This window comes from Cavenderia fasciculata (genome assembly GCF_000203815.1).
Source record: "Cavenderia fasciculata unplaced genomic scaffold Scf_Dfasci-G-o-33e01.r1-3, whole genome shotgun sequence".
In the NCBI taxonomy this organism is placed as follows: domain Eukaryota; phylum Evosea; class Eumycetozoa; order Acytosteliales; family Cavenderiaceae; genus Cavenderia; species Cavenderia fasciculata.
In genome coordinates, this window is record NW_004457734.1 from 1017708 (window position 1) to 1038912 (window position 21205).

The 21205-nt window shown below is 37.1% G+C and overlaps 8 protein-coding genes across 8 annotated transcripts; 5 read left to right on the forward strand and 3 right to left on the reverse strand.

The window, feature by feature from the left end:
• Positions 1 to 13: 13 nt before the first annotated feature.
• On the reverse strand, positions 14 to 5310 carry rpc1 (RNA polymerase III; the record flags this gene model as incomplete). The annotated part of the gene is made up of 4 exons (XM_004360295.1): positions 14 to 3934; positions 4025 to 4307; positions 4417 to 4466; positions 5041 to 5310. The coding sequence occupies 4 exons, from the start codon at positions 5308 to 5310 to the stop codon at positions 14 to 16; spliced, it is 4524 nt and encodes a 1507-aa protein (XP_004360352.1).
• Positions 5311 to 5432: 122 nt separating this feature from the next.
• Positions 5433 to 7079, reverse strand: DFA_04630 (uncharacterized protein; the record flags this gene model as incomplete). The annotated part of the gene is made up of 3 exons (XM_004360296.1): positions 5433 to 5614; positions 5736 to 5979; positions 6741 to 7079. 3 exons carry the CDS (start codon positions 7077 to 7079, stop codon positions 5433 to 5435), a joined length of 765 nt encoding a protein of 254 aa, XP_004360353.1.
• A 115-nt stretch (positions 7080 to 7194) lies between these two features.
• DFA_04631 (uncharacterized protein) lies at positions 7195 to 8667 on the forward strand (the record flags this gene model as incomplete). The annotated part of the gene is made up of 1 exon (XM_004360297.1): positions 7195 to 8667. The coding sequence occupies one exon, from the start codon at positions 7195 to 7197 to the stop codon at positions 8665 to 8667; it is 1473 nt and encodes a 490-aa protein (XP_004360354.1).
• Positions 8668 to 8781: 114 nt separating this feature from the next.
• Positions 8782 to 10004, reverse strand: DFA_04632 (uncharacterized protein; the record flags this gene model as incomplete). Its single annotated transcript, XM_004360298.1, has 4 exons — positions 8782 to 9117; positions 9207 to 9584; positions 9790 to 9822; positions 9993 to 10004. The coding sequence occupies 4 exons, from the start codon at positions 10002 to 10004 to the stop codon at positions 8782 to 8784; spliced, it is 759 nt and encodes a 252-aa protein (XP_004360355.1).
• Positions 10005 to 10080: 76 nt separating this feature from the next.
• On the forward strand, positions 10081 to 10488 carry mrps17 (ribosomal protein S17; the record flags this gene model as incomplete). The annotated part of the gene is made up of 1 exon (XM_004360299.1): positions 10081 to 10488. One exon carries the CDS (start codon positions 10081 to 10083, stop codon positions 10486 to 10488), a length of 408 nt encoding a protein of 135 aa, XP_004360356.1.
• Positions 10489 to 10692: 204 nt separating this feature from the next.
• Positions 10693 to 16464, forward strand: DFA_04634 (uncharacterized protein; the record flags this gene model as incomplete). The annotated part of the gene is made up of 8 exons (XM_004360300.1): positions 10693 to 11391; positions 11455 to 13224; positions 13308 to 14124; positions 14207 to 14512; positions 14588 to 15225; positions 15380 to 15432; positions 16194 to 16267; positions 16406 to 16464. The coding sequence occupies 8 exons, from the start codon at positions 10693 to 10695 to the stop codon at positions 16462 to 16464; spliced, it is 4416 nt and encodes a 1471-aa protein (XP_004360357.1).
• A 102-nt stretch (positions 16465 to 16566) lies between these two features.
• On the forward strand, positions 16567 to 17846 carry DFA_04635 (C-4 methyl sterol oxidase; the record flags this gene model as incomplete). Its single annotated transcript, XM_004360301.1, has 3 exons — positions 16567 to 16758; positions 16861 to 17482; positions 17842 to 17846. The coding sequence occupies 3 exons, from the start codon at positions 16567 to 16569 to the stop codon at positions 17844 to 17846; spliced, it is 819 nt and encodes a 272-aa protein (XP_004360358.1).
• Positions 17847 to 17962: 116 nt separating this feature from the next.
• Positions 17963 to 21103, forward strand: DFA_04636 (uncharacterized protein; the record flags this gene model as incomplete). Its single annotated transcript, XM_004360302.1, has 4 exons — positions 17963 to 18272; positions 18315 to 18806; positions 18863 to 19190; positions 19561 to 21103. The coding sequence occupies 4 exons, from the start codon at positions 17963 to 17965 to the stop codon at positions 21101 to 21103; spliced, it is 2673 nt and encodes an 890-aa protein (XP_004360359.1).
• Positions 21104 to 21205: the final 102 nt, after the last annotated feature.

Below are 21205 nucleotides of genomic sequence, written 5' to 3' on the forward strand. Positions count from 1 at the left end.
TATTTTTGTTATTTTATTTTTGTTGTTCATTACCTAATAATAAAGATTTTCTTGGTAGATTTGTTTTCTTTGCAGTATAGAGTAATTTGAAAAGACCTGTACCAAGAGGGACAGGGATACCCATAATAATACATTCAGAGACACCGACGATATCATCTTGACGACGATGGACAGCGGCATCGAAAAGATGGTCTGTAGTCTTTTCAAACGAGGCCAACATGAGTACTGATTCCTTCATCTTGGCGATACCAAAACGTGTGATACCGAGAATCTCACCCTTGAAACACATGAGATCGGCCATCAACATGATATGACGAATATCGATAGACATACCATGAGACACCATAATCATTTGAATTTCAGAGATGATAATGGAACGGACTGCCTCTATACCAAGTACCTTTTCCACTTCCATAATGTGATTCGAGCAGGTGTGGGTACCCTTGATACCAGGGGTGGCCATTACCTTGAGCAGGTCGTAACCTTCGACCAACAGTTGATACTTGTCTTCCTTTTCATTGGGCTTGCTGATAACGACACGATTGACAGTTGGAATACCGTGTACAATGACGTTGGGCAAGTTGTTTTTGAGGAATTGCAACGAGTAGAGGATGAGACGACGGTTGTGCTCGGGTGGCTTGATACGCAACTTCTCTCCGAGTGTTTCGATATTGGCGGGCTTGAGTTTGAGGCCCTTGGTGCCGAGAATCGACGCCTTGATCGATTCGGCCGACACTTCAATCTGCATAGAGTCGATAAAATGCTTGTCAATCTTGACAGACAGGTAACAACCACCCGACCGGAACACCTCCTTGATGTAGACTGATATTTGACCGAGGGTGGTCTTTTCGATACGACCCGTGACGATACGAGCAGCACGAATATCATCGTCGCAGTTGAGCGTGGCCGTGATAATAGGGGTGGAGATGGTCTTGCTAGCATTGATAATCTCCTTGATACGTGGCACACCCAGCGTGACGTTCATACTGGCAACACCAGCAAAATGGAAAGTTTTCAACGTCATTTGTGTGCCTGGCTCTCCAATTGATTGTGCTCCAATAGCTCCTACAGCTGTACCCGGCTCGATTCTAGCACGATTGTACTTGTCCAAACAAATATCGAGGAATTGGTCCATTTGTGTTGTGGTAATTCTGTGCAACTGGTCAACTGTCTGTTCCTTGTCTTTAAATGCAAATCTCGCGTCATAGCTGTCGCCGGCAGAGGTGGCATCACCCATCTCAGTGTCGACGGGTCCACACGACTCGATATCTTCATCTTCGTCGAGCATTGGTGGCAGTTGGAGGAACTTGCGCAATCTAACCAACTCTTCAATGTATCCTTCCACTTCTTTAGAGTTTCCTTTTTTAGGTTTACCGTAAAAGTAAGTTCTAATCTCCTCCTTGAAGTACTCTGTACACTGTATAAACTTGTTGCCATCCAATACACCTTCCAAATACTTTTTAATTTCAAATGGACGTAGTGTCTTTTCGTCGCGGCACTGACGACGGTTCTTGACGGCCAACATGGCACGGATAAAATCGACTGGACGCTCCTTGGCCTCCATACCGGCGGGATCGAGCCCGTCATCACCATAGATAAACTGGACGATGCCTCCGGTCGAGTCACGCACCGTATAGTCGTATTGGGTGGACAGATCTTCGAGCGCCTTCATCAGACGACGCTGCATGTACCCTGTTTCGGCCGTCTTGACGGCTGTATCGACCAGACCTTCTCTACCACCCATTGTGTGGAAAAAGAACTCGGTTGGGATCATACCCGTGTAGAAACTGTTGCCGACGAAACCCTTGGCCTTGGGTTCACGCGAGAAATGTGGGAAATGCGGGGTGGTACGATTCGTGAAACCGTTGGGGATACGCGTACCGTTGACAATCTGCTGGCCGACACAGGCAATCATCTGGGCAATATTAATGTTGGAACCCTTACTGCCACAGAGTGCCATGATCAACGGACTGTTGTAGTGAGGGAGCTCCGACACACAAAGCTTACCACACTCGTCACGAATACCTGAGAGGATCTGGTTCATTCTTGCTTCGAGTGTCTGTTCGACCGTGCAACCAGACGCGGCTGCCAATCGACCCGACTTGTACTCGGTGAGGAAGACATCGCACTTGTCGTGTGCACGTTTGATGATAGCGTCCTTTTTGGCGTTGAGGTCGGGCGATGGCTTGACATCGGGAATGCCAATAGAGAACCCCTGGTCTCCCAAGAACCGAGCACACAGCTTGGCCAGACGCGTCATGGCATTGGCAGCAATAGCCGGCGTAAAGTCACGCATCAGCACATGGAACAAAGAGTCTTTGTTACCACCACCAATGATCGACTTGTCAATCGACCCGCACATAAGTTCACTGTTACGGAAACACACGTATCCATCACGCGGACACATATACGTGTTCTTGGTATAGGTACGCGAGTTGGTTTCAAAGTTGACGAGTACATGCGACTTTACAGAGGGACGAAGTAAAACTTCAAACAGCTGTTTGCCAGTCCACAACTCGATAGGCTTGACAATGGTAGGTTGTGGCAGATCAATGTGTTCGTAGGCATCGGCAAAATGCGTACACATCTGAGTGAATCGTGCACGATCGTAAAACGCATCTCTACGCGAGATCAAGTAACTCGACGTCAAGAAATCCTGTGTCGCAGCAACCAATGGTTCTCCGTTACGTGGTGTGATCAGGTTGTTGGTGACACCCATCAGAATGAGTGCTTCAGCACGTGCTTCTTCCGTCTGTGGACAATGAATGTTCATTTCATCACCATCGAAATCGGCATTGTACGGTGTACACACACACTCGTTGAAACGTAGTGTACGCCAAGGCATGACACGTGCCTTGTGACACATAATCGACAGCTTGTGAAGCGATGGCTGACGATTAAACAACATGACGTCACCATCGATCAAATGACGCTCCACAATATCACCAATCTTGAGTTCGGCAGCAAACTTTTCACGGTTACCATATTTGAGCCACTTCTTTTCGCCGTCTGGATAGATGATATAATTGGCACCTGGATGTTTGTCTGGACCGTTGATAATATACTTTTGGAGACGTTGGATGTTGAACGATGTACAACGCTCGGGATACGTCATCGTGACAGCAATCAGTTGCGGGATGGCAACCTCGTCGATATTAAGATTGGGATCAGGACTGATAACGGTACGACCAGAGAAATCGACACGCTTACCCGACAAATTACCACGGAAACGTCCTGTCTTTCCTTTGAGACGTTGGGATAGGCCACGAATTGGTTTCTGTGGTTTCATCTGCAGTGGCAGACCAGGCAGCTCGGAATTGATGTAAATAGCAACCGACGCCTGCAAATAATCCCAATCCTCGACAACTGCCTGCATTTCAAGACGGTCGACGTTGGTTTTGATGTGATCGTTGATATGTAGGATTTCCGACAACTTCATTGTCAAATCGTCTTCATTCGAGCCACTGCCACCGTCCATTGGCACCGATGGACGGATCGACACGGGTGGCACCAACAAATGTGTTAAAATGAGACGTTCGGGACGTCCCACATCTGGGTCCATGTCTAACAGTTCCGTGTCTTGATACGAGATACGTTTAAACAAGTTAAACACCACCAGAGGGTTGAGATCCTCCTGTGCCTTTTTAACATGATTCCTCATCTCTGCATTGGCTTTGAGAGCATCTTCAAACTGTTCAATCAAGTCACGATGCTCTTCCTCTTTTTTGTATTTCTCGTGTATCAATTTCAAAGCCGACACCTTTTTCACAGGTCCATTGACAGAATTACATTTAGGACATATCTTTTTCTTTCTGCAATCTGTATACACCTTTTTAAACAATGCTCTTCTTTGTAAAACATCCAATTTTCTATTTCTCATCTTTCTTAGATATGTTGCTTTTGGTTCATCATCTAATAATACTGTTGAACAATTCTAAAAAAAAATAAAATATATTAATAAATGTACAGGGAGAGAGAGGGAAGATACAAATATATATATATTGTTTGTTGATATATAACATACTTTACAAATCATTTGTAATATATTTGTAATATTTTTAAAATAACCTATATGAAATACAGGTAGTTGAAGATCAATGTAACCAAAATGACCGACACAATCGACGATACTAAGACCACAAGTTTGACAATTGACACCCTTGTCTGATGTACCCAACTTGTTATCCAAACAACCATATGGCATTGGTGCTCTCTTTTCTTGACTAAACAATTCTCTATTTATAATATGTACATGCGAAAGTCTAATCATATCCTCTGGTGATAAGATACCAAATTGTATATGACCACTTAATTATATAAACAAAAGAGTATAAACAACCAAGTAACATATGTTAGAAATAGGAAGAAGAAGAAGAAGAAGAATATGTTTGAGATCTTTTTGATGATTAATCTTACATTTTCTTTGGTCCATCATCTTCTTTGATTAATTCATGAGACATGATGGACTAGATATATATATATGATATACTGGTATGTATGTATGTTACGTTAACGCAATGATATTCGTTGCGAATCGATTCTAGATTCCCTTTCCCTCTTGTATTTGTTTGTTTGATCCCTCTTTATCTTGTGTATCTGTTGTTACTACAACTGATTTATCATTCGTTTCTCTATTATTAGTTATATTGTTGTTGTTGTTGTTGTTGTTGCTAGAGGTAGCTTGAATCAATCACTCGATCGATTGTTGTGTATAAATAACTAAAAAGTAATTTAATGAAAACGATGAACTTGGTGTCAATTTTCAAAAAAAAAAAAATAATAATAATTTTCAACCGGGTTCACCAAAATATTTATTTATTTATTGCAGTCTTGGTCATCATCATTGTGGACAGAAGTAAATTTGTTGATCATACTCTGATCTGGGAGAGGCGTTGCAAATAGTTTCATAGACATCATCATGAATGCATAGCTGTATGCATCATCATCTGCTTTTGGGAGTCTCTCGACAGTGCCAAGATCAAAGAATATGATGCTCAGTCTAATCTGACGCTCTATGGGCTCGATCAATATCTTTCCAACATGTCGACGGTGAAGATCATTGTGCAAGAGACCATCTTTTGCGAACCGACTGATCTCATCCTTGACAGCCTTGATGAATGTCTCGTCCTCCATTGATTGTAAGTTGAAACGATTCCAAATACGTTCTTTTGTCCATAGAATGTACGCAGCCTCTCCTCCATGTAATCGTATACCTGACCATGTACCCTCTCGTTTTTCATGACTCCTTGTCCTGGCTTCTCGACCCCAACAACTCCGACTGGAAGTCCAAGTCCCGACACGATAGTCCATATGTCTGCTCTTTGACCTGTGATTCCAAGCTCATCCACACATTCGAGTTGTGCGCCAAGACCAGCGGTCTCGATGATCTCAGACAGAACAGCATGGACATAACGCTGAATGTCCGACTCGGATTACCACGCCAGAGTTTGATCTGGCTTGGTAAGCCCCCAGATGGGGGATTTGGTCGATTGGTCAGTATAAGCGACGTTGACAAATTCTTCCTTCTCGACGAGCTTGCAAGCTTTGTGTGTGGATGATGATGATGTTGACGACGACGACGACGAACCACTCTTCTCTCGTAGTACAGGAAGACCTCGAGTGGAGATGAGATCTCGAGCTGATCATGATTGAGAGGAGGGGAGGGGAGGAAATGAGTGAGAGGGGACACGAGGCATGAGAGTGAGAAAGAAGAGAGACAACGTGCATGCACTTACCTTTTTGTTCTTGACTTGGTTGTGTGATAGATCTCTTTTTTAACTTGGCGACTATTCCGTCTCTAATACCCAATGAAACAATATCCTTTTCAGAGTGATCAATAATGTATTCACCATCTATGGCTTTGGTAGTGATGGTTTTAGCCTCATCATTGTTTCCTCCTACCCTTTCTAAAATTGCTACCAATTCTTGAATTGTGGTGGTTTCTGTGATTGTGATATCCGATAGATCTATTAACTCTAACTATGTGAAAAAAGAAAAGGATAGTACTAGTAATTAAATTCAATTTTATCTTCTTTTACAACCTTTTCTCTCTAATCTCAGTATCGTGTCACGATACCACGCCGACGATGATTTAATTTAATAGGTAAGATCGTCTAGATTCCATTCTCTTTAAATCACCTCATCATCAAATTCCATAGCATCAACAGGAGGAGAGAGAGGAAAGTTGTGCAACTAGGTATTGATGTTGTTGTAGTAGTGATGTTGTCCACTTCCATATATAATATCTTGAATAGGTGAATAGGTGCTTAACTCTTTCTCATTGAAATAGATTTTAACTTGTACTCTATTGGCTATAGGTGTCGACTAGTCTTTTCAACAATACTATTCCTCCATGATCACGCAAATGTATTAAATAAAATTCAATTCAATTCCGTTGAAGTGTGTAATAAACAGTGTGTTGTTGTCATCACAGAAAAAGAAATCGAAAATAAAATGATATTTATGCAGGGTAGCAAACAGACAAAGAGAAGAGAGGAGGAGCTTTGACAACTATAAATATATATATATAAATACAAAATAGATAGACAATAGAGATAACTAATTAATTAATCAATCAATGACAGTCGACAATAGTCTGAATGATGATCAGATTGAAGATGACCACCACCATCACCATCACAAGGATAAAAAGATTCATCAACATATACAATGTATGATTGGATTGATCTACCGACCAATAACTTTAGTTTAAACACACTCACACACAGCTAGCTACTTACACTATTATTCTTTTTTTTTTGAAAAGTGGAATGGAATAGTACTAAATCATTTGATGTAGAGATTAAAAAGTTATCAGTGTTTGCAAATGTGCCAATTGGAAAGATACCGCTGCCTATCATTGGCAAGTTTGAAAAGACAAAGATACTCGATGAATTGGATGATATTCGTGTGCCTGCTGGATCGTTTCTGGCGATCCTAGGGACATCGGGGTCGGGTAAGACAACGTTGTTGTCGACGTTGGCCGGTCGTTCCGATGACCTCGTCATAGAGGGTGACATTTGTTTCAATGGACATAAAGTGTCACCGAGTGAGGCAAAGCAGTCGGTTGGATACGTCATGCAGAGTGACCAGCTGTTGCCCAACTTGACGGTCCGTGAAACACTTCGATACGCCGGTCTACTCCGTCTACCATCCCACCTGAGTCAAAAAGAGAAGCTCAAGATTGTTGAAGACATGATTGGCGAGTTGGCGCTGCGAGACTGCGCCAATCGTATTATAGGTGGTGGTGGACGTCGTGGTATATCTGGTGGTGAGGCTCGTAGAGTATCTATAGCCATCCAAATGCTTAGTAATCCCGGTGTCCTCTTCCTCGATGAGCCAACGAGTGGGCTGGACAGTTTCAGTGCACACAATCTAGTGTCTACACTACTCACATTGTCACGTCACAACAAGACGGTCATTTGCACAATCCATCAACCTAGGTCCGATATTTTCAATCTCTTTGACTATGTCTTGTTGCTCTCCAAAGGCAAGGTCGTCTATTTTGGCCAGACCAAGCATATCGTCAACCATTTTGCATATCTTGGATACGAGTGTCCCTATGATGTTAACCCATCCGACTACTTTCTCGATCTCATCACTATCAACTACCAAACCGAAGAGTCTGAGCGCGATTCCAAAGAACGACTTGGTCAGTTGATTTCCGGGTTCCGGTCATCCCCTTTTTATAATAGTGGTCAAATTGATCCAAACAATACCACAGCAACAGCAGTCTCAATCGCCGACGATGGGACTAGAACAAGCATTATCGAACAACAACCACAAAAAGATACAAAGTTTAAAATAGAGAAAAGAAACACATCATTTTTTTTGCAGGTATGGTTATTGTATCATAGAGCTGTCAAGAATATGGTGCGTGACAAATCAGTTGTATCGGCACGACTGGTTGAATCAGTATTGATCGCGTTGATTTGTGGTGGAATGTTTTATGACCTTGGAGATGACTTGGAAGGCATTAAATCACGTGTGGCATGCTTCTACATTGTCGTTATTCTTCAACCCTACCTTATCATCATATCAAATATTCTGCAGTTCTCTGAAGAGTTGTTGATTTATGATCGCGAGCATTATGATGGTATGTACGATACTGGACCTTACTGGCTGGCTATCAAAGCGGCAACACTACCACTAGAGATTGTTACGGCTATCATCTTTTCATGTATATTCTATTGGATGACAGGTTTGCGAAACGACTCGATTGACCACTTTTTCTACTTTGCTCTGATCCTGTTCCTAGCACAGTACACGTCGGCGTGTCTTGGGTTCATGGCCACTTCATTGTTCCGTTCGTTTGCGGGTGCCTCGCTCATGGCCAACTTGCTCATGACCTTTTGGGCCATCACCACTGGTTTCATTATTAATCCCGCCACCTTTGTATTCTATATGCGTTGGATTGCCTACACGTCGCTCTACCAGTACAGCTACGGTGCCTTGGCGTCCAACGAGTTCCGAGACAACCACTATCCCTGTCCATTCCCCGCCGGAGACATCCAATGCCAACTATTCGACGGAGACGACATCCTTGCACGTCTCCAACTTAAAACCGATAACATGATTGTCAATATCATCGTCCTTGTAGGAATTGCCTCTTGTTTTAATTTAATCTCTCTAATTGCTTTGAAATTTGTTGTACATAAACCCAAATAAACTTAAACTTTATAAATAATTCTATTCTATTTCTAATCCAAGGATTGATTGATTCTATTTATCTGTACAGATGAATGAAACTTGACCAGCTGACCAATTCATTCACACATTCTATTATTGCAGAGGTTTATTTTTTGGAGGACGTCCAGGTCTTTTTTTGGTTGGAGGTTGTAAAGATGATGATGAAGATGATAAAGAAGAGGATGCGGTGGCAGCAGCGGCAGCAGCAGCAGCTTTGTTTTGAATCTCTTCATGTAATCTTTTTGTAAGATATGATGATTGTAATTTATCGCGTTCAATTTCAATCGATGGCAATGGTTCCAATCCAACACTACTTCGCATCTCATTTACTTTTTGTCTTTGTTTTGAGAGTTGTCCCTCTTGTAATACATCTATTTGTTTTTGTATATTTACCTTTTCCATTCTTCTATCTTGTATTAATTTATCGACCTAACAAATAAATAATTAATTTAATTAATATTAGAAAATAAAGTAATCTATAGTTCTATTACTACTACTACTAACTACTACAAACATACAGTATTTAAATCTTTTACAATATCATTGAGAGCTTGTTCATGTTGACGATACTCTACAGTTAGAGCATTCTTTTCATTTATAAGTTCTGTCAATACTTGGTCTTCACTACGTAGAGATTCCATATGACCATATACAGTGTCTTTGAGTTTAGTGTATTCCCTTGTCTGTACTTTTATATCATACAAGAAATCTAGTTTCATTTTTTGTTCTTGTTTGTTTGGTTGTTGAGGTTGTTGAGGTTGAGGTGGTGGTATATCTATATTGTCATTGTCATCATTATCCTGGTTTGTTGTCGTCGTTGTAGTTGTTGTAGTTGTTTCTTCAAATTGTGGTATAGTTGTATCTGGTTCATTGTCATCATTGGTTGCCATCTCTTTCTATTTCTATATGTACATAATATTGTATTGTATACTTGTTACTAACATCCCCAAAGTACCTGACTTTCGTCCTCTTGGAAAAATAAAATTAAATAAAATAAAATGTTTTTTCATTGATCAACTATCTCTGTGATGAGTATCAGAGTACTTGTCGTTTTGTGTAGTTGTAGTAAATATTCATAATCTAAATTAGTAGAGTATATACATAGATAGAGTAGATAGATAGATAGATCATCAACTAAATATATAGTATAACTGACAACCAACCAACCAACCAACCATCAAAGTGTACGTGCTAAAACTGAATCATAGTTCATTCATAATGATAACTATAGTTAAACTAACTTTATTACTTTTAAATGAACGAATGAATGAATGAATGAATGAACAATTGATATATATATACACAAATGGATGCATTATTATACTTTATAAATCGAACAACAAATTAGAACATACATACATACAAATATATATATTTATACAACGACGAAAAATGATATCAAAAGTGATGGATATTTTAGGAAGAGGTAGAAAGATCCTCAGAGGTACTATTATCTCTAAACATCATACTAAAACAGCGATGGTTGAAGTACCAACCGTCTTTTTCGATGCCACTAAATATTCATGTGTCACCACTAGAAAGACTAAATACATGATCGACGATCCAGAAGACAAGTGCATCGTCGGTGATTTTGTTCAAATCGTACCATGTGCACCAGTCTCAAAGAGAAAGACACACACCCTTTTAAAGATCACCAAACGTCCATTGACTACAGAATTCATCCTCCAAAATCCACACTTCAAGGTTACCAATCGTGAAGTCACCGAACAAAAGACTGCCAATAAGATTAAATACATTCCAATCGATGAACTCGTTAGACAAAAGGAAAAGGATCAATAAACAACAAAACATAATATATTAATTAAACGAATCATTTGCATTATGTAAATTTAAACGAACGATCATAGAAAATTAAAAAAATGAATTAATTATTTATGAGTACTTTTCGGGATCTTACAGTGCTGTTCATGAACTTTCATTTCATTTCATTTATTTCTCTTTATTTCAAGAAGTAATAAATAAACAAATCAATTCAACAATTGAATGTCAAGATTTACTCAAAGATTAAACAAGAATGATAATAACAATAATAATAACAACAATCGAATGCAAATAGATGATGATGATGAATACAAAGATGATATCGATGAAAAGTTACTCAAACAACAAAAAGAGTTCTTAAATAGTGGAGAGAAACCATCAGCTGCTGTATCTAGAGCTGCTCCTCCACCTATTGTTAAGAAATCAACTATTCCTACTACAAGTACAGGTACAGGTACTAGTACAGGTACTAGGAATACAACTACTTCATCTACTTCTAGAATAACATCAAAATTTGGATCAACAACAAACAAAACAAATAATATGATACCAATTATTGATGAACCAATTGAAAAGGATGTTATATCACTTGGTGGTGGTGGAGATGGTAAATCATTACCTTCAATGCTTGGTAATCTTGGTCAACATCAACCAATGTCACAACAATATGGTGGTTCATCACCATTCAAAGGTCAAAGAGTGACATTTGATATGGACGATGATTTAAATGATGAAATGATGGGTGATGTAGTTGAAAAGGATATTGAAGATATTGTCGATCAAGAAGATCATCATATTACATCGGTCATTCAAAAGATCTATGAAAGAGATGTCTCTGATGTCATCTTTGAACCACCAAAAAAGAAAAAAACTGGTACTTCCTTTCCAGAACCTTTACATCGTTCTGTTAAATCATTTAGTGTAAATATATACTTGAACATACTCTCTCTAACTGAATTACTTACTTACTTTAATTTAATTTAGAGAAAACCATTTAAAGAAAATGTTGAATCAAATGAAGGTGGAGATGATAAAGTAACAAGTTTGGCAGGTGATATTGATAACGAAAATAAGAAAAAGTTAGAGACAATGTCTGATCAAGAGATTAAAGATAATCAAGATTTCATTTTAAAAAGTCTTGATCCAAAATTAATTGAAATGTTAAAAAGTAGAGGAAAAGCTAAAAATAATAATAATAATAATAATAAGGATGATGATCAAAAGGAAAAGACATCATCTTCTTTAAAGAGAGAATTACAAAAAGATCCAATTGAAATGTTTATGGATGATTTACACAAGGAAAATGAATTTAGAGTAAAACAACAACAACAGATCAAACAAGAGAAATTGGAACAAAAAGAAAAAGACCAAAAGGTTGATTTTGTAGAGGCACTTGAAAAGGTAAAGGAAAACGAGGAGAACAAGTGGATGAAGGAGCTAAGTGACAAGGACCGTGCCAAGCATGGGTTGGGACTTGCCAACTTTAAGAATTGGAGATTTGGATTCCGTGGTGAACTCATTGTCAATAGTGAGGATATCCCAACTCATTTGGGTCTACATCATCACGGACAAGATGCCGCCGAAGCAGGATACACTATTCAAGAGTTGTCACTCCTCATTCGTAGTACAAATCATTCTCAAAAGACAACTGCCTTGCGTATCTTGTCTGATATTTTTGCAAATGTTCATCGTGGTGTCTTGGGACCAAAGGCATTGGTACTCAGAGAAATCTATCTTGCCAAACTACCTAGACTGCTGCGTGTGACACTCGACTCGAACATTCCCACCGTGTCGGCTGCCTGCGTTGCATGTCTAGCATCGCTCTGTGTGCCATTGCAAGACGAAGAACTCTATGAAAAGAATGAACTAAAGTCTTATCGAGGACAAGAATTCCTTTCACTCAAACCACCCAAACCTACTCCAAAACCAAAGATCAATGGTATCAATCCAACTGGCAATGAAGAAGAGGAAAAAGATGACGATGAAAAGTGTGTAGATGACTTGGTTTCAGGTCTCATTGATATGGGTGTATTGAATCGTCTCAGATACCTCCTAGACAATGAAAAGAAACCAAGTGTCGAACCAGACTATATCAATCGTTGTCGTAACATTCTCAACATCTTTATTCGTTTCTCAAGACACTCTGAAGAAATTGCTCAAGAACTTTTTAAATGTCATTATCTCATTGAATCACTATGTAATATTATTTTATTGACCGGTGGTGAAGTAAATAATGAACAATCATTATTAATAGTGGAATGTAAAGCAAAGGTTATTCGATTGATTAGAAGATTATGTCAATCAGATCGTGAAATTATGCTTAAAATATCGTCTACCCAACACAATGTCATTCCATTGGTCAACCAACTATTCCTCTCTCCATCAACTGACCAAACCATCCTTTTGGAATGTCTCAAATTCTATCGTGTCCATGTTCAATATCGAATGGACACTACATTTATATTTGCAGGTGTTTTGGAAAGAATTTCAAAATACAATGATGATTTCTCAACCTATATCAATCAATTATCATTCAACATTTCATCCATCCAAGGAGATACAACTGCCACCTATCAATCAGTACTTGGTCAACTCGACCAAAATCTATCAATGGAACGTTCAATCTATAATCTCTTATCAGTCCTCTTATTCTCAATCAACACTACAAATTCTGATAAATCAATCTTACAATTTGATAAATTATCTTCATTTATTGATTCATCTTTAATTTTAATTCAAACTATTAGTGTCATTGTAAGTAATGAAAAAAAAAAGAAACAGATTGAAAAAAAATATTCAAATATTTATATTAACTTTTCTTTTTTATTTTTTATCAGTATCATACAATGAAAGAAAATAATATTAAAAATGAAAATCTTTTAGGATTGATTGGATTATTTTCATCAACAATACATTTCACAACATCATATTTTATGATTGCACAAAAATTAATGACCAAAGTTAATTTCAAGGTAAAAGCAAATATTATGAATCCCCAAAGTGGCAACAATACAGGCAACAAAGGAAGTATAATGGAAATTATTGAAAATATATCATCAACTATATTCCAACAATCATTCTTTGCTTCTACAATGTACACTGACATGAAGAAACAAATATTGACCTATTCCGGTGAAAATAATCATCAACAATTGGCTCAAGATGGTGAATTGACAGAATGGTGGTTATCTATTGCTAGATACTTGTCAGTATCTGTTGCAATCAATCGATCGATATCAAAGATGGTATTCTATCTTGACAAGAGTGAATTTTTCACTCACCTTCACTCTATACTCGTATCGACCACTGAATATAGAAACCAATTTGTTCTATTGGAAGGTAGTGGTGGTGAAAGAGATAATCTCTACATCTCTTGCAATAGATCACGTACCTATCTCTACTATCACCTCTTGGTATTAATGAACGAACTCTCATTTGATGAAGAGTTTGATCCATCTTTTATCAGATTCCATCATTCCGCTTCGATGGCATTGGTTCATTGTTTCCTACCAAATGATGATTCTCTTTTATTTAATCTTTTCAGATCAGTTACATTTAATCCAGATTATCTGTCTGATATTGGCTCAACAAAATCAACTTCTCTATCTAAAATTATGATTGATTTTTATCAAGATAAATTTTTCCCTTCAAATAGTAAGAAATCAAAAAAAAAAAACAAAAAAATGATAATCAATTAATTTATAAATATTAATACTTTTTTATTTTATTTTTATAGCAATTGAATATTCAAATAGATATCAATTAAATGTTGATAGTTTCCAAATAACACCTGCATCATTTATTATATCATTTGAAACATATGAATCATTGTTACCATTGAAATATGATTGGTATAATCTGCCATTGGAATATTTATATCAAGATTCCCAAGAAATTGTTGGAAAGAATAAGCATGGTGATTTTGATGATGGATTTGGCGATGACGATGACGATGATGACGATGATTTAATTGCTATCATTCATCCATTAATTGAATCATCACTTCAATTTATTCAATGTTTATATAATTCTAATTCAGAATGTAAGTCAAAACAAAAAAAAAATAATAATTAATATTTCAATTCATTAATCCATCCTTTACTATTATTTTATTTAGATATACAATCAATTGATTTAGTAAATGTTTATCAATCATTGATGAAAGTATTTTTAGTTAAAAAGGAACCATGGGAGAATAGAAATATTTCAGATTTGTTAAAGGTTCTATTTAACGTGTTGGTATCAAGACTAAGGGCAGAAAAGAGGGAACAAGATGATACAATTGTCGAGTTTGACTTTGGTCAATACTTTGGAGACCGATTCTACCAATTCTTTACAGACTTTGTCAACCAGTTTGTTACATCGTCCAACTCTTCACCCATCTTTTCAACCTATCTATGTATTTTTTTGCGTCAATACTATGCAGTCAACTATCGTCGTTTGATATGGTCCGATCTATTCCCAACACTACAATATATCAATTTGGAGAGTGACAATCTTCCACTTGGCAACCAATGCTATTTGGAACCTATCGAACCATCGTTTGACATGATCCAAATCTACAAGAATGCAATCATTCAGAGCAAAGCATCACCCTCCAAGGCACCCAAACTCTACAAGATTGCTAAACACCATCTACTTGCCTACCTCTTTTCCTCACCCTCTGAAGAATTATCAAACGCCTCCAACAACAAGAATGCTCTAAAGATTGACATTATTAAAGATTTATTTGATACCAGTAATAAGAATTTAAATGTAAGTCTCGTAACAAGAAACAAACACCACATAACAATGATGACAAATGGAAAAAGGAGGGAGGGAGGGAACATCATATGTACCTACCTTGCCTACCCACACAATTACAATTACAATTAATAACCCTCATATCATCTATCTATATTTTATTTAGGTCGTACAAATAGACATTCTTCAAGATCTGTCTGTCAAATTTGGTAATCAACAGCTTGTCCAAACGCTTTTAAAAGACGTCATAGATGTTTCACAGATTCATAATAGCTAATAGCAACACTGCAGCTGCTGTGGCTACACCAAAATAATAAATAAAATAAAATAAACATAAGAAAACGACGAACACAACACAACAGCTGAACGTGTTGATGTTTAGAGTAATCGATCACCACCTGTGATTCATCCATTGTGACGCTTTTATGAGCCATGTTGGGGCTGTCGTCTTTTCCGCCTCATTGCCACCCCATCCCACTGCTGATCATCGTCGTCTTTTCTTCAAAAGACACAAAACAAAATAAAAATAGAAAAAATCTTTGGTCTCTTGTTTTTTTTTGAATAATTTTTTTTTTTTGATCACGACACACAAAAAAGACGCTTTGCAGATCCCTCTCTTTAAGTTCACGCCTACAAACAACTACGACAAAACAACAACTACCAACAACTACTACTTGTTTGTGTACAATAATAATAAGAATAAATAGAAAATAAATTCTCCTTTCATCTCATCAACTACGAAGGTAATTATAATATAACATAATAATATAATCACATCCACCACACACATACATGTCATATACAAAATTCAACAGAGCGATCAATGATGGAAACATATGTTTGTTGATTGACTCATTCACTCACTCACTCCACATCCTACATCGATTACTTTTGTTGTAACCACAATGATCACTCATTCCATTTGCCCCACCCCCATCCATCACATCACTCACAAAGTCAAGTCGATTAGTTTTTTAAAGTAATCGTGAAACAACTCTAGAGGGAGGAAGAGGAGGAGGAGGGGGTTGTGCTATTGATCTTTACATTTCCATTGGTTTATTGTAATGAACTTAAACAAGAATCATCAACTCTCTTCTATCTCTCTCACTTTCCAAACCATCAACCCATCAACCAATATTGAATATAATTATTAATGTTAATTTCTTTTATTTTTTTGTATCATTTAATATAGGAAATCCAAAAGTAATCTTTTTTCTATTCATCTATCATTTTTGTACAATAGTTTATTAAACTTCACAAAACACATCTAAAAAAACAATAATAATAATATAAAAAAACAGGCAACAAAACAAATAATATATATCTATCTATCTTTTTCCACACACACACATAATGAATTCAACTGAATTGGTAGCAACCGGCATGGTTGAACAAGTTTGGTTCAATTTCGTCGACAACTTTGACGAAGACAATTTAATTAGTTGGGGAACCTTTTTCGCCCATCAATTCTTTTATTTCCTTGCATACGTCCCATTCTTTTTGTGTGACTTTATCCCATATTTCAAAAAGTATAAGATCCAACCAGTAAGTACTTACAAAAACAACAAGATCCAACCAACTCTCTTTTCCAATCATTTTACTTACCAACATCTTGTTATTTATTTTTTTATTTAATTTTTTGAATAGAACAAAGAAAATGATTTCAAATTACAACTTAATTGTGTATTAAAGGTTGTAGGTACTCATGTTTTCGTTCAATTACCAATGATGATTCTTTTCCACCCAGGTATTAAATTGATTGGGTTAAAGGCCAAGGCACCCATTCCATCGCTGGGCTATTTGATCATCACGCTCATTGGTTCCTACTTGATTGAAGATTTCTACTTTTATTTCATTCACCGTCTTTTACATCACGGCAAGTGGTACAAGTACATTCACAAGATCCATCACGACCATCAAGCTCCATTTGGTATCTCTGCCGAGTATGCCCATCCACTCGAGACCCTTCTTCTCGGTGTCGGTACCTGTTTTGGTCCATTTATCTTTTCCAGAGATCTCTTTACCTTGTGGGTCTGGTTGGCCTTCCGTCTCTTCCAAACCGTAGAATGTCACTCTGGATACGACTTCCCATGGGCTCCAACCAAATGGATCCCATTCTGGGGAGGTGCTCACTTCCATGACTTCCATCACGAGACCTTTGTCGGAAACTATTCTTCCACCTTTACCTACCTCGACCAAATTTTCGGAACATCGGACAAGTACTATGCACGTCTCGCAAAACAACAAGAAGAAGCAACAAAGGTTAAAAGTCAATAAATGATAATCACTTGAAAAAAAACAATTGAAGATACATGTATTGACTTTTAATTATTGAAACAAACTGTTCAAAACATAGTGTTGTAAGAAATAGATCGATGAAACAGCACAAACTTTTTGGTTGGCTGATCAGCCAACCTCGATCTGCGATAAAAAACAATATTTGTTTTTTTTATTTTGCTTTTTTTTGTGTTTTCATAGCTTTTTTTTGCTTGGCCCAATTAAACACTTTATCATTTTCATCTACCTATATATTAAATTGTATGTTGTATTTGTATAAAATTTAGAAAGAAATTCAAATTTTTTATTATCATATTTCGTTCATATCTTTATCTTCATTTATATTTTTAGTTTAAAATGGAGGACGCTATGGACAACGAAGGCTTTTATTTGTTAGATACTGAAAAAAAAAGTTTACATTTCAACACCTGGGTTAATTATTTATAAATCCCAATACAACATTGCCCAAGAAATGGTGACGCGAATCCAACGAGCCAATGTCTTAGCCAACAACCTACAAGGACTCAACTACCTGTTCCTAGGCCCCTCATTCAAATCTCTCCAACAACAGACAGCAGACGACTTGACTGTTTTTCTTTCCCGTGAGCTTTGTACGAGTCCCATTGCTCTCAGACAAGATGTTGAGGACAGAGTTCTAAATTCGAATACTCTTGCTATCCTAGGAACCAAATCGCTGATTTTTGACATTCCTTTTGTCAATACTCTCAAGAAAGGAGACCATCTCAGTCTATTGGTGATAGACGAAGCTCATTGGGGTACTGGTAAGGACAGTGCCCGAATTAGTTTTCTCAAATTTTTAAAAGATTTGAATCCCAGAAATTTGGTCATTCTTTACGTGTCTGCCACCATCGATGTAATCACCGAGACCATTGCCTTGGGAGAAAAAAATCTGAACTGGGCGGCCCTTAAGTTGTCCCACCCACAGAGATTCGCGACCCCAACATACCTTCCCGTAGAAGATCTGAATTTCTTCAACGATACTGCCATGGGAAATACAGACTCACTCGAAAGTAGATCCACTGTGGTCTTTAACAGTTATGTTGGCGCCATCAAGAGTTGGATGTCAAAATTGGACAACAAGTTTTTATTTAACCTTGATCCCAATCATCACTCCCAAGTCACCATGGATGTGCTTGGTCATATTCTTCCGACACCCGAAGACATTGACATAGCCCTCGAGCGAACATACTATTGGGATTCGCCCTATTCCAAGATGGTCATACTTAGGATCCCAGCAAATCAATCGATAAAAGACCTTAGAAAAGAGATTGTTAGCTTAATTGAACAATGCAAAAGTATGTATGAGAATTTTACCCTATGCCAGACCAAAAAACTAATTTTTTTTCTTTAGAATCGAACAAACTTGGTGCCGCCTTCCAGCCATTTGAGGTTATTGCCCTGACCGAGGATCATAAATCCATTATCGATCAACTTTCTCAAAAGGCCAAGGATTATTTAAGGGCTCAATCAAATATCACTCTGAAGGAGCTGGAGGATATCCCCTGTTTGGTTATGGTGAATCAAATGGTTGGTATTGGAGAAAGAATACCCAAATCTTGTGTGGCTTACGATATTCGCGCCCGATACAAAGGAGATTTTCAAGAAATGGAAGGTAACGAGGCTATGTTTGTCCAAGATATTGGAAGATGTGCAGGTCATAACAAAGAGCCTGCGAATGTGTATGTTTCTGTAAAAGGAATAGAACACGGTGAATTCAATTACAACTTTGATTTTAAAAAGAGACATGGCCTTCTTGACAAAAATGGTCGACCAACCAAAAACCACACAGAACACTTTACAGAAGAACGCATTTTTTCTAGTGCGCTCCCATATTGTTTCTCGATCGAGGCACAACCCCAGATCGGGAAGACAGGTGTTGTTCTCTCCATCATAGAGTTGTTATCAAAGAGATTAGATCCAAACAGACACATTCAAAATCAAAGACCCAGTATGCCAGATAAATACAAAAAAATAAAAAAAAATCAAACACGATTTTTAATTAATTTTAATTCATATATCCACCTCTTTGATCATTTGTTAATATTATAGCGAGATGGAAACAAATACAATGTCTCAGACATTACCACATCTTATTGAAAGAAAGATCATTCAAATTTTATGGTATAAACAATACTTTGGATTCATTCACAAAGAGATGATAGCAATGTCGATGGTGTGTTGGAGATGGTTTAGATGGGTGTCTCAAGAGTTTTCTGATCACTTTAGCTTTCGTGATTGTACATCGTCTGTGGAGCACCCAGGTGGATTGGCAAGAGAGTTTGTTCAACACATGAACAATCGTTATTGTATTTTAAAGTACATCAAGACATTCACCTCATCATTTAGATCGGATGATAACACCTTTAAAGATGATTTCATTCAGCCTATATCTAATGGTGTGGGCGATGGTGCCACCGATAGCCATTCATTGTTTTCAAAATTACAAACGTTGATAATCTCAAATTTATCATCAGCAACATTTAGTATAAGAATGGATATGTTGCAATTGATCATCAATCAAATAGAACCTGGGTCGCTTCAGAAGCTTGTCTATATTCATTCAACTCAAATGGGAGAGACATTCAATTCAATTATACAACAAAACAAGAAACAAAAGAATGTTTATTCAACGTCATCGTCATCACTATTAAGTAACATTAAACAAGTTGCCATTTATAGTACATCTGGTGAAGTGGATGGTATTGTAGATTTGGTCACAGAGGTTTCATCGACGGTTGAGAATTTGTCAATTGTAATCTTTAAATTTGAACCATCTGTTTATAGGTCAGTTCTATCTTTGGATCTACCTCTTTTAAACAAACTCAACTTGCAGCGTCAACCAATAGATTTCCCATTCGAGTTGCTTCTTAACCTCCCAAGTTTAAATAGTCTAACTTGTCGATTAGTTCAACCCATAGGACTAAAGATAACCAACATACGAGACACTAGAAACAATAGTGAAACATTTATCAACTTTATCAACAAAACTACCACATTGGTGTCTTTAAAATTGAAAGATACTCATCGTGCCGAATTAGAGGCAATGATTGGAAATCAAGTGATCCAAAACATTTCTATTCAATTTATTATGTCTGTTTCTACAGCGTCTTGTCCATTTCCACTTCCAACGCTTCGCAATAATCTATTGGATCTCGAAATTATTTGTAAATCACTATCATTGGATCCAAGTTTAGATTTATGGAATATCAAACAACCAATTCATCTAAAGAAATTATGTACCGATTCTTTGGATTTAAAGATATTACAATATCTACCTAAATTAGAGAATTTACAAGTTGTTGAATTCTCCAATCTTCAAACATCGATCGACCAAGGTCTTGTAGAGAACCTAGCTCTTTATTGTAAGAATTTAACTGGTATTGTTATGGATGGAGATAATGGAAAGAATACAACTCGAACTGAACAATTGGGTCATTTTATTGTTTGTATTTTCAAACATCTTCCAAATACATTTCAAGAGATTTTGATACAAAAGAGTAACAAAGACCTACAAAACAATTTACCTTTATCTCCTAAATATATTATACTCAGAAATGATCGTGAAGGTTTAACTTTAATTAAAAGAATTTAACAAGTATTAATTTTGATCAATAAAATATATATAAAATTAAAAAAAAAAAAAAAAGAATGAATAATATTATTATTTCTTTTCTCTTTTTTCTTTTTTCTTTTC